This window comes from Urocitellus parryii, chromosome 5 (assembly GCF_045843805.1).
Source record: "Urocitellus parryii isolate mUroPar1 chromosome 5, mUroPar1.hap1, whole genome shotgun sequence".
Classification (NCBI taxonomy): Eukaryota; Metazoa; Chordata; class Mammalia; order Rodentia; family Sciuridae; genus Urocitellus; species Urocitellus parryii.
The window spans coordinates 1890544-1909189 of NC_135535.1; the positions used below are offsets into that span (position 1 = coordinate 1890544).

General features: G+C 62.4%; 1 protein-coding gene across 1 annotated transcript in view; it reads right to left on the reverse strand.

Moving 5' to 3' along the window:
• Positions 1 to 18646, reverse strand: part of Tafa5 (TAFA chemokine like family member 5) — a 122012-nt gene that overhangs the window by 62867 nt on the left and 40499 nt on the right. Inside the window, exon 2 of the mRNA XM_026412701.2 lies at positions 7919 to 8068. Within this exon, the coding sequence (XP_026268486.1) occupies positions 7919 to 8068 (150 nt within the window). The remainder of the gene's footprint in view (positions 1 to 7918; positions 8069 to 18646) is intronic.

The window sequence follows — 18646 nt, forward strand, 5'->3', positions numbered from 1 at the left end:
GCTCTCCAGGTTTTGAAGAGCCTGAGAAGGATCGGTGTGGATTCTTTAAATGTTTAGTGTGACTCGCTGGCGAAGCCATCTGGTCCCTGGGGAGCGCTGGTTACTAATTCAGTGATTTTCCTGCTCTAGTTCCACCAGCTTCTATTTCTTCTTGAGTCAGTTTTGGAGGTTCCGTCTCTCCAGGAACAAGCCCACCTCCTCGACGTCACCCGACGTGTCAACAGGCAGCTGCCGCAGTTTTCCTTCTCGTCCTCTGGACTGCAGTGGGCGGTCTTGCTCCCTCTCTTCCTGATTTCATAACCCGGCTGTCTTCCCTCTCCTCCTGCCCCTGCGTTCATTCCAGCTAACGGGCTGCCACCACACTCACCTCTGAATCAGCCGACCTGGTGTAGGTGACGCTCACTCTTCTCCTGTTCTCGACTCCACGGACCTCCATCCTGAACTCTGGGGTTTCCTTCTTTGGCTTCTCCCTCCCGGGGTGTTCAGAGGGCACCTTCCTTTTAATCTCTTATTTACAGGAAGGTCTGTGTGATGAATTTTTAACATGGGCTGTGTTGACCAGGCAGCTCACAGATCCTGGCCAGCACTGGCTCTCAGCAGCTAGTGTGAGGGCTACGGGGGGTCACGAGAGAGTCCCGCAGCCTTCAGAGGGTGTGGGGGACCCCACGACGCGGCGGGTGCTTGGCTGCAGGGAGCCCTGCCTCACGCACACCACGCCACTGCTTCACCACGGCCCGGAAAGCCCAGGGACTCGGCCGAGGCCACACAGCCACCCAAACTGCTCGCCAACCACCCCGGGAGCGCAGGCATCAGGTGGATCCCAGAGCAAGGCCAGCAGCGCCTCGGGCCGCGCCCGCAGGGCAGACACTTGCCACTGTGTCTGTCCCACTCTGGCCATGGGAGGACTCAGTGCTCCCTCCCCTGGAGGGTGTGGCCCTCAGCAGACGCTTCCCAGCCTCAGAACCGTGAGGAAGTGAGTTCCCATTCTGTCTCGGTTGCCCAGGCTCAGGTATTTTCTCTCTTTTTAAATGCGGGGAGATGCATAAACGAACCCAGGCAGAAATATACAGAATAGCACTCTGTTCTCTAAGGACAAACACATAACAGAGAGGGGCCTCGGCCACTGTGTCCTGCTGCCCTGCAGGGGCCACCTGCTCTCAGGGAGCAGCAGAGGGTCAGGTTGGTGCAGGCCGGGCGTTGCCACTCACTCACACCGGGAATCTGGGGTGACATCAGGTAGAACCAGCCCTCCCTGTGCACTGTGCCCAGGCCTCCAGGGCGCTGTCCTAGGCTCTGATGCCCTCTGTACAGCCAAGGCAGGTGCTCACACTCTGCGGGCTGGGCCTGGCCCTCCACCCCAGGGGCTGCGCCTCGCAGCTCTCCTGCTGCACCAGGCTGCGGGGAGAAGCGGGTGTTCCCGTGGCTGCGCCAGGCCGTGTTCGGCCCTGCCGAGAGCTCAGAACAGGTCACCCTGACACCGAAACTCCTCCAACCCTGCCCACTCCTTTCCCTCCCACCAGCAGTCACTGGCGTTCACTAAGGTCCCAGCCAGCCCCCAAGCGGCGGAATTTCCACACTGATACACCCATCCACATTCGCTGGAGCCATCGGGGTAGCGGGGAGGGAGGCGGGCCCAGGGAACCTCATGTGGAAGAAGGACAAGGGGGCAGCCTGGGGCCACCTGCCCAGGACCGCTGAAGGACAGCAGGCATGGCTGGAGCTGCAGACCCGGCGCAGAGCAGCACACGCTGGCCAGGTCAGGTGCCGCAGGCTCTGAGAGACAGAGGGGACACTGGGGGCCATCCTCCCTGGGGCTCCCCGAGAGCAAACAGCCTGCTCAGGGCCGGCCACCTCAGGAGGTGACCCTCTTTCTTTGGGAGGCCACTGAGTAAGAACAGAGGTGGACAGCACAGGGACCCTGTGTCCCAAGGCCCCTGGGAAGGCACCTTACCACTGGGAGGAGATGGCCGGCCACCTTCCAAGGTCCCCAGGCCCCAGGGGACGGCCAGGTGGAGGACCAAGGCCTGGTCTGCTCCGCGGTCCCAGCCTGCTCCCCGCAGCACCCAGAGAGCGAGCGATTCTCCCCCAGCCCCAGCGGCCTCTCAGCTCACCACACATCAAGGATCCACCGGTGGTTTCCAGCCAGACCTGGAAGGAGCCGAGGAAGGTGCTGACAGAGTGACCGTCCCCTCCAGGAGGTGAACTCTGAGGAAGCAAAGGGACTGTCATCCCTGAGGCTGCAGCCAGCTCTGGGCAGGCCACAGGGCTCCTCCCGAGTCAGCCAGAGACACAGTGGGTGCTGGGCTGCCGGAGGCACCGTGGGCTGGTGCCCGCAGTTGCCACCTGCCGTGGCGGGGCTCCTGGGTGGGGTGATGCGAAGGTGCATCCTGTGGAACCGGGCGCTCCGCACATGCCGGCACCTCCCTACCGGCCGCTCACGGTGGAGGGGTGCGAGGCAGGGAGCATTTCCAGCTCCATCTGGATCGGGCGATGCAGAAATGAGGGATGTGCTTGGAAGGCAGAGGCGCCAACAGCCTCCAGGCAGCCCTCCAGTTTCCGAGAGTTTACGACACACGCCTCTCCCAGGCGCAGATTCTGGAGCAGAAAGGCTTCGGCGGCACAGAATGTGCAAACTGACTGTCGACGTTGGCTGCCGGCCGCCCCTGCCAAGCCCAGGCGCCCTTGTTGGCTCACGCTGGCACCGGGGGCCCACGTGCTGCAGACCAGGAACCCACGCCGGGCAGGCTCCAGGGCATCCAGACCCATGACCTGGCTGGGGACACGACACGTGGGTGCCACCTGAAAGACCGTCAGCAGCCTGGCCTACCTTCTCCAAAATGCCACCGTTGGGGGGTAGCAGGCAGGGCCTCTGCACCTCCCCTGAACCTGCCCTGCAGTGGCCTGGGCTGACCACAGGCTGATGGCTGATGGCTCAGCTTTAGGGCCTCTTCATCGGCTGTGAACCAGCCCTGAAGGCCCTGCCTCTCACTCCCCACCCTGCACCCCGGCACACAGCCTCGACCCACCTGTCTGTGGAATGGCCTGTCCTGGCATCTCACGTCCAGAGAATCACATGCGGCCCTGGGCTCTGGCTCCTTTTTCTCAGCGCCCTGTTGCCAAGGTCCACCACATTGCAGCATGGCTGGGGGCTGCCCATGAGTGGACAGGCCACCTTCTGTTACCCACTCGTGCACTGGTGCTGTTTGGGTTGGCTCCACCCTTGGTGACTGTGGTTAATGGGCGTCTGTGTGGACTTTCCTGACCTCGCTGGTGGGATGGCTGCAGGCACAGACGATGCCAGTCACCACGAGTCCCATCTCCGCTCTTGTTTTTGGTGTCACATTGAGAATCCCTGGCCAGGCCCAAGCTTGTAAAGATTCACCCTTTGTTTGTGTTTTTCCTAAAAGTTTAGTAGAGTTCACCCTCAACATCCCGGCCTCCGATCCCTTCTGACGTGACCTTTGCACGCCGTGTGAGCAGGATCCGCTCCGTTCCCCTGCGTGTGGACAGCGGGCTGCCCGCTGCCAGCTGTGGAAAAGACTGCTCCTTCCTCTCCGAGTGTCTGGCAGGCGGGTGCAGAGCCGGCTTCCTGTGTAAGGGAGGTTTATTTCTGTACTCCGATTCCTCACATCTACTTCTAGACCAACTTTGTCCCTGAAAACGGGACCCCCTGCTCACCCAGACCGGCAGCAGCTACTCACACACCCACATCCCAATAGTGACCCCTCCCCTCATTCCCCAGCTTCCCCCGCTGTCCCAGAGGTTGCCAGGACCTGTGTCTCTGGCAGACAGGGTGGTGGCCCAGGTGGGGTGTGGCCAGGGCCAGCTGACGCAGGGTCTCATCTCGCCCACTGAGAGCCTGAGGATGCAAAGCTGTCATCCCACCTGCTAGACAGACGAGGGCACTGCCCATGGCACCGGCAGGTGAGCAGCTGGAGCCGTGGCTCTGGACCTGAACTCTGGACCACTGGGCCTCCCAGCTCACCAGGAGGGCCACGTCTGCTTTGGGTTTCAAGCCCCACGATCATCTAGGCAGGTGACACAGGTCAGTCATGTCAGCAGCCAGGTCCTCCTGGGTCTTCCACCAGCCTCCTGGGTGGAGACCTCTGGCTGCGCAGGAGAGAGTGCGACCTTCCCGGCACCACCTGTAGACCTGGGCGTCCTCCAGTCCCAGGGCCAGCTGCAGCCCTCCTGACAGGTCCGTGCGATGCCCCCAACCCAGCCTGCCCTCCTCCCTCAAGGCTCCCAGGGAAAGCTGCCTGTGTCCTGTGCCTGGAGTCCCCCAGTTGCCTCCTTTGTGACCCTCCGTGGCCCTGGGAAGTACTGCTTCAAAACCCACCAGCTCTGCTCCCTGTACCCCACCTGGTGCCAGGCTGCCAACCCGATTTCTCCCAGAGGATTTCCACAAAAGCCCTGCTTACAGGAGGGAGCCTCTCTGTGAACAGGCACCCTGTGTCCCACCGGCACCAGCAAGGGCCTCTGCACTCCCACAGGAGCGCTCAGGACCACGCGTGCTCCTGCTGACGGCACAGGGGACTCAGATCACTGACGGATGTCGTGAGCTCAGCAGGGGCAGCCTCCACCCACCTGGCACGGTGCCAGGCGGAGAAGGCAGCCCTCCGGGGAGTTCTGTTTGTGATATCAGTGAGGGTGGGCAGCCCTGCAGCAGCAAGGGACCGGTTTGCTCTCACGTCCCTTTCCCTGACAGCTCTGTAAGTCAGAGCGATTCTCAGGCAGGTGCACAGGGTCACGGTGCTGGGGACTGGCTCACGGGAAACGCTTCCACTCACAGACTGGGCCAGGGAGGCCGAAGGCCTGAAGGTCCCCTCTCATTCCAGTCCCCGCCCTCCACAGAGGGAAGCTCTTCCAGCCAGCTCCTCGTCACCCCTCAACACCACTGAGGGTGCAGCTGCCCGAGGGCAGGCAGCGAGGGCCTCGCCTCCCTTGGCCGCAGCCCCCAGGCTCTGCAGACTGGGCATGAGGAGAGCCCAGCTCCCATACAGCCCCCGCACCCAGGAGCACAGTCCTTACCCAAACGAGCAAATTTACAAACAACTGAAAACCCAACTAGGAGGAAGCGCACAGGTGCAGAGACGCAGCGCTGCCCAGCAGCCCCTGCTCCTGGGTTCGCAGAGCACGTCGGGTCAGCAGGAGCCACCCCGGGAGAAGCCCTGATTGCATCCAGCTCCACCAGACCAACGAGGCCCGAGTTTCCTTCGGCGGACTCAGTCGCACGCAAAGAAACTGATTATGCACGCGGAGCGAGGAAAGAGAAAAGCAAAAATTAAATTAGATGGCAGCCTGGAAATGCCCACTGTGCAGAAAACGCCGGCTAACTAATTTGTTTGGCCTCCCTGGAAAGTGGTGAGGGTTTAATTTGGGTCTCTGGGACCCAGCTCCTGAGGCACTGGGAGGCTCCCGGGGAGAGGGACGTGGACCCGGTTTCAGATGAGCAGACGCAGATTCAATTAGTAATCAATCCTGACCCCCGTCTCCCCACAGGCACGCGGAGGTAATGAGGGAGGGGAAGAACCGAGCCGCGAGCGCCTCGTCTCCTCACTGCGTCCTGGGAAGAATCAATCAATGTCAACCAAGAAGGCCTCCTCGCCACCATGTGTCATGGGTTCCAGTCACGGAAGCCAGAGAGTGCAGGGCGCAGCCAGAGCCCGCTCGGCTCACTGCCAGCAAGATGGCGGCCCCTGGGGGAAGTAGGCTGGGCAGGCCAAGTGCCAGGATCCGAGTGACTGCCACCAGGTTTTTTACTAGGTCATCTTGTGTGGACAGGAACTGACACGGCTCCGTGAGGCCAGGGACGCTGGCCTCAGGCAGATGTGCCGCATCACTTCACCACTGGCCAACAGGCTCAGCCTGGTCCCCGCAGCCTCAGAGTGCCCTCCACACACCCCAGTGCCTCTCTGGACTGGAAGCAGAAATGTGGGTGGCCATGGGGTCCAGGGACAGCAGAAGGAGGCCGGTGAGCCCAGGGAGCCCCGTAGGATACTTCGTCCTGGGCCCCTGGAGTCTCCAGGCGAGGACACCACTAGCCAGACCTGTGCAGAGCCTCAGCCCAGAAGCCGCACTGGGATCTAAGGCCTGAACCGGCCGAGGCCTGGCTGGGCCTGCTCCCTCTAGCTCCCTCCCTTCTGACAGGTGTCCAGTGGGGCTGGAGCTCCCTGCCTCAGCCCAGGCCAGACTCACCACCTGACCGAGTCTCTGGCGAGTCCCAGCACACCCTCTGAGAGACACTGGAAGGGGCTGGGGATCCAGTCAGCCCACCCCCAGCCTCCTGCTCATGGGCTCTGCTGGTCCCTTCCTGGAGAGCCCTCCCTAGCTGGGGAGGCAGGTGGTCACAGTGGACACTGCTCGGCTGGTGGGGATACCCTCCCAGGTTGTGATGGCATCTGATTCCCAGGGCAGCCCCTCCACCCCTTGGAGCCCCAGTCTGCCCTCCTTTCTGCCTTCTCAGCACCGTGCCCAGACCCGACCTGCGCCCACACACAGACCTGGGGCACAGGAGAGCTGTGCACCGCGGCTCCCAGGCAGAAGTGGCAGAATCTGAGCCGGGGGCCCAAATCCTGTGCACAGACTGAGGGGGAAGAGAGACCTGAGCCAGACCAGAAAGACCAGGCCGCGTCAGCTGAGTGACTGGCAGGATCTCTGACCTCCCTGGGCCTCTTTCCAGCACGGCATGACAGTAGCGGCTGCCCGAGAGGCGACCTGAGGCCCCGACAGGCCCCACCCCACGGTTGTGGGGGTGCTAGGCCCACCCCCTCTGCCCAGCCCTGGCCACACAGGGCCTCCTGCTGGCCCAGCCACACACCCCACCTGGACCCCAGCCCCGGGCCTGGGCTCTTGGGAATCCCGCAGCCCAAGTCCACAGTCACCGTCTGGGGCTCCTGGCTCCTCTGCACTCCAGGAGGTGGTCTCATGGCCCCACCCACAGGGGACTCTGTCCTCTCTGACCCCTTTCCTGGGCTGTGGTCATGATTCTGTGCCTGGAACCAAGGCCCCTCCACAGCTCCAAAGTGGGGCCACTCCCTCGAGGTCACCTGGACTGACTCAGTTACTGCTGGCCAGGCCCACACCCACGCCACAGGAGGTGACCCTGGTGGGTTCCAGCCTGGCTCAGGTGCCTGGCTTCTGCCCCCCGGTCTTACCCAGCAGGTGTTGACCTCTCTGTGGCCCAGGTGGAGGTCCTGACTGTGGGGCTCCCAGGTCTCAGGATGAACCACGGGCTGCCTGCCCCCAACCAAGTCTCCCACAGTGACCCACAGTGACTTCCTCCACCACTGGCCAGATTCCATATCCCAGGCACCAGGGCAGCCACAGGGCCCCTCCTCCCCCTAAAGCCCACCTGTGGTTCTGTTCACAGAGATCCCTCAGGGTGCCCGCCCCGCCCAGCACCCCCGGGAGCATCTGTTCAGGAAGGATTAGAACAGGGTGCATCTCACAGGCGGCTGAACTGCAGGGGTGTCTCAGGAGGCCACGGCCACTCAATTGCAGAGCCCACGGGGCGGTGCTCTGCTCCTCCACCAAGTCCAGCTCACGGTGCTGGATCCCAGCCAGAACCAGAGGCGAGGACTCGGCGTGCTCTCTCGGCCGTGGCCAGAGCCACATGTGTGCAGATGCAGCGGGCGCCCAGCAGACTGTGACATCTCGCTCACAACCACATGCCACTTAGACCACCCCCACCATCCTTCCCTCTCCCGTGGCAACACCCAGGGCCCAGAGACTTGGTCCCTGCCACCCTAGCCCTCAGGAAGCACACAGTGAGCGGCCCACAGTGCAGTCATGCTAGAGGTCAGCCAGAGTCGCCTGGGGCACACCCCACAGCAGGCTCAGAGGGCCACACCTGGCTCCCACCATGGCCCTGGGTGACGCTGTGCACAGCACCCTGAGGTGCTGCCTGGCTGCTTACCATCCACACAGGCGGGCCGCGCTCTCGTGGTGCCTGCGATTTGCCCCTTTCTGCATGCGCAGCGAGCCGTCTGCCGGGCGATGGTCCTCCGTGGCTGGCTGCTGTCCCGGTCCAGGGTCACAATCTCACAGGTGCCAGCGGCCAGCTGACCTGCAAGAGAGAAGGAGTTGTCAGGTGAATGGCCACAGCCTGGAGGGCCACACAGTGCCCACCCATAGGGAAGACCACCATGGCCTGCCAGGGCTCTGGGCAGGAGACCTGGCTCCAAGGGGACATCTAAAACACTGTGAAGGACACCCAGAGAGCGCCCTGGCATCCAGGCCTGGGCCACCCCAGCCGTCTGTGCTCTGTATGCACCCTGGTTTTCAGGCAGCTCTGCCACAGCAGACAGGAAATTAAACCTGGCCCTGTCTCAGCCACGCCGGAAATGAAAGGGCCAAGTCAGGAGGAAGCAGCTGCCTCCCCACCCCAACACACCCGCAGCACTGGACAGGAGGGACTCCAACTGCAGAGCGAGGGCCCTGAAACCAAGCCAGTCCCTCCATCTCTGTCCCCAGGTGCCAGCACGCCACCCTCAAGACGTGACACCTTAGGGTCAGAAAGCAGGTCAGACACCTCAGGTGTGCTAAAGCCTGTGTGAGTGGTCACACTGCCAGGCAGGAGCCACCACCCTACCTGGGTGCACACCACATGGCAGGGAGCCCAGCTGGGCCATCTGTGCCAGGAGGTCCGGGTTCCGCTGCCTTCCCAAAGGCCTGTGCGTGTCCACACATATGCGCGCACGTCACGTGTCACAGACCCACAGCCACACATAGATGAGGACACAACACACCACGCCCTGGTAGGTGGACGCAGAGCAGGCCAGAGTGCACACCAGCGTGACACACACAGGCTCACAAGCCACACTGATGCCTGCAGGGACACCCAGGCTCCTCCAGGCAGGCGTGGCCCTGAGCCTGGTCCAACCTAGGGACACGTGCCGTGCAATGGCACCTACTCCAGGTGCTTTCTGCACCCTGCCTCAGGGACACACGTCTCTCTGGGGCTGAGGCAGACGTCTCAGGAGAGGGAAGGCGGCCGCCAGGGACTTCCAAGGGGAAGTTGTTAGGTCCTCGCTACCTGTGAAGTTGTAGCCCGGCCACCAGCAGCAAGCCCTGAAGAGACACACTAGCCAACAGAGGCAGCGCGGTGCTCGACGCAGGCCGTCAGATGGAACTGGCCACCTCCCGGGAGACGGGGTGACCCTCGCCCAGCTGGTGCCCTCCCCACACAGCTCTGTGGCCCTCACCAGATGCCCACGCCCTGTGCCCACGTATGGCCCCCAGCAGGTGGCCTGGCTCTCGCCCACCAGCACACAGTGATCCTGCAGCCCTGAGCCCTCTTGCAGCCAAGCCCACGGCCTCTGCCTGGGGAGACAGCACCTTGCAGATGCCTGCGCGGAATCCCAGCCACCCAGGTGAGCGCTTCACAGGGGACACAGGCAGAGGCTCAGAGCATCACAACCCCGTGGAGCTGACCCCAGGAGGGACGGCGCAGATGCAGGCAGGACGAGGGGGCAGAACAGCAGTGGTCCCCACTGTCCCGGTGGCTGGTCTGCAGACCAGGGAGCCATCCTCACCACACAGCTCCTCCGGTGCCGTCATGCAGACGCTCACTCCTGCCACACTGTACCCACCTTGCCGTCACCCTCAGGGTCCCCAGCCCAGCCCAGGCCTGGGCCAGAGCAGGCATCAGTCATGCCCATGGGCTGCAGTGGGCAGGGCCCCAACAGCCCAACCTGCTCAGGGAACCCTGGACCCAGGAAGTGTCTGAGTCTAGTCATCACCCAGGAAGCCCAGGGGCATCTATAGGGTATGCCAGACAGGCCACCCAGCCTGGTCTGCCCACAGTGCAGGGCAGGGCTTGGGGGAGCTGTCCAAGGTGGCCGGATGTAGCTACCTGGAGCCAGGCAGGGTGCTGATGAGTCACACACAGCTGGCGCACGAGGCTCAGGAGGCTGGGAGGCATGCACACATCCAGGTGTCCCCAGGACTGTGAGCCACCGACACTGCACTGCTGGGCCGGCTCGTGACACCAGAACCCCAGGCCCTGGCCACAGCGCCTCCCTGCAGGCTGCGGATTCTAACTCACACTATCCGTCATGAAATCGCACCCTGCCTTAAAAAGCAGACGGAATAAACAAGCAAACATATAAATCAGCGAGAAGACTATGCAGCTCACAGGAGGGGGATGAGGGGACGCTCCCCGGAGCAGCAGGTAGCGCCTGCCAGGTGCCTGCAGTGAACAGGGTCTGGGCAGACCAGCCCCACCGCAGCACACACCATCCACAGGATGTACCCCTGCGCCCACCACTGCGTTCCCCAGAAGGCAGCCACGTGGGCTCTGTCCCCAACTGCCTGTTTAAGCTGTGCAGGTCTGCTCAGGGCTGCCCTGCTCCTCCTGCCCACCTTGACCCCAGACACTGCGTGATGGCCAGCTGCCTCCTCAGGCAGAGCCTGGCCTGGGCAGTTCTCTGGAGCTGTCTACCTGTGGGACTGGTCAAACTAAGGCTTGGGAACAGGACTGGGGAACCACTAAGCTGAGCAGACCCTGCCCCTTGCCCCTGCCCCTGGGCCTGTGCATCAGTGGCCAGCAAGTCACCCTTGTCAGTCACCTGTGCAAGCCAATGGCCCTCCAAATCCTGCCCCCTCCTCTGGGGGACCTCAGGGCAGCTGTCAGGCAGCAGCCACCAACCTGGGCCCTTGTCCCTCAGGAGCTGTGGTGGTAAGAGTGGCCTGTGGACAGGTGGTCCTCTGCCCAGGCTCCCCTGCCCTGGGTCCCTACGGCCAGTGTCCTAGGGGAGGCACCAGGACAGGATGCCAGTTTACTTGCCACACAGTGCCACAGACCTGGTGGCTCCGAGGGCAGACAGCATTTCCTGTGGTCACTCTGAAAGCAGAGGCCGTGACCTCCGACAGGCCCCAGCACTGCCCACTGTCCTCGGGGCCCTTCGTCCACTATGCTTCTGCCAGGCTGTCCTTCACCACAGGGCCTTCTCCAGGGTCCCTCTTCCTACCCAACAGCAGTCCTACTGGATCAAGGCCCACCGAGGGGCTGCATCACAACTGGCCACATCAGCCCTGACCCTGCTCCCCAGTTGGGCCACTTTGCCCCTATCAACCAAAGGCAGATCAAAACCTGTTGAGAATGGGAGGCTTCCATCTTGCACGGGCCTGGAATCCACCTGTGGGCGTGTGCTCTGCCTGAGGGACCTGGAGCATCCCAGGTGATTGACAGGCAGCTCATGGGGGGCCTGGGACTCATCCCGAGCTCCCGGAAGAGCCCTGCAGCTGCCCTGGCCACCCTCTCCCAGGTCTCCTGCCCTGGCAGCCCCTCCTCCAGGGAGCCGCATGTCCACCCTCTGGCCCCATGGTCTCCGCCCACTGCACGGTGACCATCCTCCAGGGCTAGGCTGGGCCACCCTTGGAATGACTGCGACTGACCCAAGAGGACTGGAGGGACAAACACTGAGCCCGCCACCATCCCTGGGGCCTCACTGAGCCATCCCTGGATTCAGCCCTCGATGGCCATGACCCAGTGCTGACAGTGGGGAAGGGACCACGCTCTGGGGACAAAGGCCAGGTTGGGCATGGGCAGGTGGCCTAGAGCAAAGGCACGGCAAACCTCCAGGCCTCTGGGCTCAGGGGCAGCAGCTGTCCTGACGCTGAGGAGCCTCACAGGAGGCCACACCCAATGGTGCTGTGACCACGGGAGCACGGCACAGAGTCAAGACACAGCAAACCCAGAGCACCTGCCATCCACAGGCACCCAGAGTGCCACACTGAGTGTCAGGGTGAGGCCATGGCCCCAGCTGGGACAGACACACCCCGTACGGCACAGTTAGCCTTGGTGACACCATGGACCCAGCGTCAGATGGATGGACATAGCCTGCACAGGGCAGAGTGACACCCGGTCCCAGCCTGAGATGGCCAGATGCCTCCCCGTAGGACAGACTGACCCTCAGTGACACCCTGGCCCCAGAGGCAGATGGATGGATGTCCCCTCTCAGAGGGCAGAGTGACCCACAGTGACACCATGGCCCCAGCATCAGATGGATGGATGTCGGTCCCCCCAAAAAGCCCTGGGCACAGGCATCTCCACCTCTGTTACGTCCCCCCTGACCGCCCCTGGGCTGCTGCGGAGCCGAGAGGAGGTCCCTGTCCTCTGGAAGTCCCACCCAGGAGTGCACCCTCCTTGGCAGCTCAAAGGAGCAGCCTCGCTAGTCAGAGAGTGGGGCTGGTCAGTGCCAGGCACTCGGGTGTGGACGGCGCCATTCATGCCCTTCATCAGCATGCAGGGACCGTGGCCACCTGCAGGCCCCAAGGCCACTCAGACACCAGCACTGCCCTGCAGCACACACTTAGCCTGGGCCGAGGCACAGCTATGTGATAAAGAGACACGCTCCACACCCCACCAGGCCACCGTCCCCAGGGAACGGCTGGTGTGCAGTCCACCACGGGCTGGAACCCCAGTGTAGGGGCCCCTCCTCACAAAGGGTAGTAGGGCCGGGGTCCTGGCTGGAGGGGTGATGGCTGTACCTCTATCCCCATAGAAACACCTCACTGAGTTCACAACACACCCAGCAGGACACAAGGGCTACCCCAGACGAGGGACAGGCCACCATGGAGAGGTCTGCACATGAAACTCCCAGAGTTACACACAGCCTTGGGCACTACCTGGTGTCCAGGATCCGGGGGCCATGATGGGAAGAACAATCTGTGTCCAAGGGCACCAGGCCACTCCAGGGTCCCTCCTTGGCTGACAGGCAGCACTGTCCAGGGAGATGACCAGGCCCTGCAACATCAGGCCAGATGGAAGAGATAGGCCTCTCAGAAGGCCCAGCAGTCCCAAGGTGAGGGCCACACCACCCAGGCCAGTCCAGTTTGTTGGAAGGACCAGAGAGTGTCCAGATGGCACATGGTGCCAACCCCCTTCCCAGGTCTGGGTGTGGGTGACAGGGCAGTCTCACCTGGGAGAGTTCCAGTGGGCCTGGCCCTGGCCAAGGGCTCCAGATGGTCCAACAAAGGGTCCCTCCACCGCCAGCGCCCCATGCCTAGGGAGGAGGCCCTGGGTCAGCCAGGAGCTGGGCCTAGCCCCCGGGGAGCGTCCCTCCACCTGGGGACACGGAGGAGCCATTAATCCAGCGGGGCTGTGACATAAATCTGGGAGTCTGTCTGATATGATAGATGACAGAATAAAGATTCAAAATGACTTTGACAGGCACCGACGAGGAGATGGCATTTAACCATCATAAATGTCAGAGTGGTGTTCTGGTGAGGACGAAAACACGGCAGCAGAGCCCAGGGGCCAGCGAGGCCCGAAGGCCCAGTGGTCAGTGGCATAGGAGTGTCCAGGCGCCCAAGGCCAGTGAGGTCAGGGACTTACTGCCCGTGTTCGGAGCCCATGACAGACCCCGTGAGGTGGCACTGCTTTTTGGCCGTGGGAAGCCGATTTCAGTTCAGATGCCCTGATAACGTCCACTCAAAAACCCACAGCCGGCCGCCTCCCTGGAGCTGGGGACCCAGCCCCGGGAGGCACAGAGGAACGGTCCTGGGGGAGGGTGGTGGAGCATTTCAAATAACTCATTGTCAGAAGCCAGAAGACGGCGGGAAGGAGGTCAGTGCCCATTGTCCTCAGTGCCCAGTACACTGTCCCCCTTCCACGCCCAGCTGGAGGACCATCAGGGACACCCAGGACAGTAGCAAGAGCCTCGACTTCTCCACAGCCCCAAAGCACCCACCCCTGGCTGCAGGCTGCCTCCAGACAGATTCCAGGACAGGGACCCAGAGGGACGGAGCAGGAAACATCTGCAGCTCTGATGAGGCAAGGGATCTCGTGGTCATGCTGGTCACCCGGATATGAGGGGGACATCTGTGCGACTGCGCTGTCATGTGATACGTCAAACACAAATCCCTAGGCTGGGTGATGAGGCTGGCTGGCCTCCACGCCTCCCCGGCCTCCAGCCAGGCTTCGGCCCTGAGCTCGCACTTGACAAGCCCAAAGACGGGGCAGAGCGGCTTGGGCTGCAAGGCTCAGCTCCCAGGCTACAGAGGAGCTGGGTCCTGGGTTGGCTGCCTGGCTGCTCCCTGGCCCTGGTGCCTTGGCCTTCCCCGGTCCTGTGGGGTTTTATTAGGACCTGAGGCCCCAGCGATGTCCCCACTGAGCCCTCTTCTGAGCAGGGCACCACAACAGTGTGTGTGGCTCTGTCTTCAGAGCTACCAGGAGAGCAGGTTCCCGCAGGATCAGATAAAGACCTGAGGGGCAACTCCTCCCGCGTGGGATCTGCTGGCTGGGGCGGGCGGAGGGGGCAGCTCAGACAGCAGCAGGTGTCCAGGGCCTGCGGGGCGGGCGGAGGGGGCTGCGAGCGCTTCTCCCGGTTACCACAAGGTCACCACATACGGTGTGCACACATGTGCGGGCACAGGGGGGACAGTATAAATCTTTAAACCCCCCAACGCAGGCAGAGCTCAGGAGCACACTGAGGCCACCGTCGGCAACAGCCGAGGCAAAGGCACGGGGTCCCCGCAGCTCAGACCAGAGCTCTGCCAGGATGGGGCACAGCTGTTCTTATTACGCGGAGGCTAACTGGCTCATTTGGCCTGAGGCCAAGGGGCAGGAGGGGAGGCGCAGACAGGCCTGGAGGGGCGGCAGGGGCAGCTGAGACCCACACCTGCTCTGCCCGGCCTCCTGGCCCACACACTGAGCCGAAGCACGCCCAGGCCACACTCAGCCTGGCACTCACCCCACATGTGCACAGGCACCACACTTGCCTCCCAGAGGCCCCTCGGGCACAGCAGCCTGGGCCACCAGAAGGGCATCTGAAGGCAGGCAAAGCAAGATGGGGGGTGGTGCACGGGAGAGTCTGCAAGTCAGCTCTAAGGGACACAAACCTTCACCCTTCCTGCAGCCCTCCCGGGTCACTCAGCCAGCTGGCTACCTGGCCTTGCCCATCTGCTTATGCTGCCTGCATCAAAGGGGCAGGGCGCCCTGAAGGGTCCAGAAGCCCTGCCCTAGGGCCTGCTAGTCCCTGTACTGCACTGGGAGGGTCCGCCTCAGGCACAGCCCCCCTCTCCTGACACTGGGAAGAAGATGCTCGGCCAGGCACCTGCCCATTCCCACTGGCCTCATGCCCAGCCGACTCACCTGCCATGGGTGTGATGGGGCTGCTCAGGGCTCAGAGGTGGCCTCGAGGCCAGACACCAACGCACACCAGCATCTGTGACCACAGTACAAGACCCCACTTCTAAACCAGAGTGGAGTGCTAATGTTTAGCCTTATCCTTGATCCTATAGACACAGCGTGCGAGGATTAAATTACAGGAGAGATGTCCTTTAAGATCTGATGGAGTATTAAAGTCTCCATATTTGAGTGATAATGAAATCGAGTTTCTATTAAGTCCTGGTATCTGATTCTCCATCACAGAGCTCATTAGGGAAGTGCAGTGGATCATGAAGCCAAACTCTGCCATGGAGTGGTCACAGGGATGAGGATGACCTCTGCGTGACGGTGCTTGAGGAGATGATGAAGTTGTGCAAGACCAGGATCTGCAGAGGGCCCCTCTACAGGCCCTGGACACCTGGCCCTGGGCATATGGCGCAGTCCAGGCCTTCCAGGCAAGGGTGCAGAATCCCAGACCCGGTGCTCCTGGAAGAGAGGACCTGGGGACCCCAGGGGAGGGCAGAACCCTCTGAGCTCTGCCCTTGGACAGTGGTCAGATCCCAGCCCCGGGAGGCACTGGAGCTTCCTGGAGGTGCCTGCTCAGGTCAGGAGAGCAAGATGTGCAGGAAGCAAGCAGTAGAACAGTGGCCCACAGCCCTGGGGGACCCAGAACCCAGCATGGGGCCAGCACCAGTGCCACAACATTCTCGGCCAGTGTGACCCGCAGCCCCAAGGAAGGTGCCCCTGAGCAGAGGACCTGGGGCAGGTGCAGGGTGAAAGCCCTGACTTGCAGATGCCCTCAGCGACTGGTCCTGCACGAGGAGCCTGCCCTCCTGGAGCCCCACCCTGCACACATACCCCACACACTACCGGCACACACACACACACCATACTACCTGTGCACACACACCACACACTACCTGTGCACACACACCCCACATACTACCTGTATACACACACCACACACTACCTGCACACACCATACTACCTGCACACATACCCCACACGCTACCTGTGCACACACACACACACCATACTACCTGTGCGCACACACACACCACATACTACCTGTATACATACACCACACTACCTGCACACACACATACCACACTACCTGAACACACACATACCCCACACTACCTGCGCACACACACACCATAGTACTGGCACACACACCCCACACACTACCTATGCACACACACCCCACACATTACCTGTGCACACACACACCACACTCTACCTAGACACATACCACACTACCTGCACACCCACCCCACACACTACCTGTGCACACACACCACACACTACCTATGCACACACACCCCACACACTACCTGTGCACACACACCACACACTACCTGTGCACACACATCACACACTATCTGTGCATACACACCCCACACACTACCTGTACATACACACCACACTACCTGCACACACACACTGAACTACCTGCACACACACTACACACCACACACTACCTGCACACATACACTACCTGCACACACACACACCCCACACACTATATGAACACACACACACATACCTGCACAACACACCACATTATCTGTACACACACACTACCTACACACACACACACCCCACACACTACCTGCACACACACACACACCCCACACACTACCTGCACACACACACACCCCACACACTACCTGCACACACACACACACACACCACTGCCTGTACACACATATGAATCACACATGCACACACACCACGTTAATGCACACACGCCACACTGCATGGTCACACCAGCCTTCACACACATGTGCATTCATGCGGAGCCGATGTGCACACACACCCCACCACACACCTGTGTGCTCACAGGGAAGCATCCAAGCAGCCCCAGGGCTGGTCCCTTGGGGCTCAGCTTCAAGGAGGGTCCCTGAGTGCCCTCTCAAGAGCCAGCAGTTGCCCAAGGCTGACCGGTGGCCTCCCCAGGGCCTGCTGCTTTCGAAGCCCTGCCCCCGAGGATGACCACTGCCCCCTCAGCCCTGCTCAGGCCCAGATCCCCAAGAGTGGAGGGGCAGCAGTGGGAGGGGCCGCGGGAAACCCGAGCAGAGGCTGTGATTACGGGGCTGGGGGCGGCCAGGGTCTCCCAGAACAGGGGAAATGTCTGCAGCGAAGCTCCCAGCCCCTCGCCGCACCCCCTCCCCCCTTCCAGCCCACGGGCAGCACGAGAGAGGTTGCCCGGGAGCGGGTCAGGCGCACCTGCAGTGGCCAGGCCAGCACCATCTGAGCTGCCATGTGGCGTTCCAGACACAGGGTCCCCGCCTGGCCTGGCCTTTGCCCTCTCTGAGCACCTGCCCCCAGGGGGAGCCTTCCAACCCTGGCTGTGCCCTCTGTGACAATGAAGGACCTCTAACCTCACCCCTCATGCCCTGGCCCTGTCGAGGCCCCCCGAGGTCAGCGCCCTGCTGCCTGCACCTGATGCCCGCTGGCCTGCAACGCGAGGCACCTCCCTGGGCGCCAGGGATGTGGGTTTATGTGAATGCATCAGGCCACAGCAGGAACAGGTCACATCCTGCTCATGCGTTCAGGGCACAGGACTGGCTGGAACCGTCGAGGGGGCTGCAGCCCCTGCACCTCACCCCACCGTGGGACGATGGCTCCTGGGGCCCTGCCCTGAGTCAGAAGCACTTTTCCCCTTTGCTAGAGTAACACAGACTAAGAAGTGCGCCCACTCCACCCAGCACCCTTGGGCCAGCGCCTCCCGGTCACAAGGCCCAGTGCGAAGTGCAAGGGCAGGGGCTGGTAGACGGGATGGCAAGAGGGAGGGCGGGGCTGCAGCTCTGAAGGCCACGCACGTCCCTGCCTGCTCCGCTACGCACCATGTCCCTCCCCAAGGCAACCTGCCCCAGGAGAGCAGGGCCCAAGCACCCACTGTGGCCCAGAGCTCCCTCGTCACCCTTCTCTGTGCAAAGGAATGGGTGGAGCTTGGGCAGGGGGCTGCCAGCACATCCCTGGAGGTGGGAACGGCCCCCCAGCTCTCCCTCCACGGCAGAGTGTGCTTCCTATGGACAGGGCAAAGGCGGGGAGGGGCTCACTTTCAAGTGAGAGGTACTACTGTGGCCCCGCGGAATCCCAAGGGTCCTCAGGGGGCACACGGAGGTCTGCCTGCAGAGGACAAGAAGGTGGGGCTGGGGGCAGAGGATGGGTGATGCCTCCAGAGCAGGAGGAAACGCCAGAGGCCAGGGACTAGGCCTAGGAAGCTGGGCAGGGACAGAGGGGTCTCCCTGAGCCTCTGAAAGGCACCCATCCTGCACCGCCGTGACCTGGGCAGAGTTGGGTCCAGCTGGGCTTCTCACCTGCAGGATGGTTGGGGAGAACCTCTGTAGGTGGCAGTCTGTTCCTGCAGCCACGGGAACTGCACCTGGCTAGTGGCTCTGCTGCCCTTGCACGCTCAGAAGTGGCATGTAGGGACCGCCTGCCCTACCCGTGGCCTGGCTGGGCAGAGCAGGCCAGGACCCTGGAAGTTGCTGTGGGCTCCCCTACCCTCCCAGCAGGTGCCAG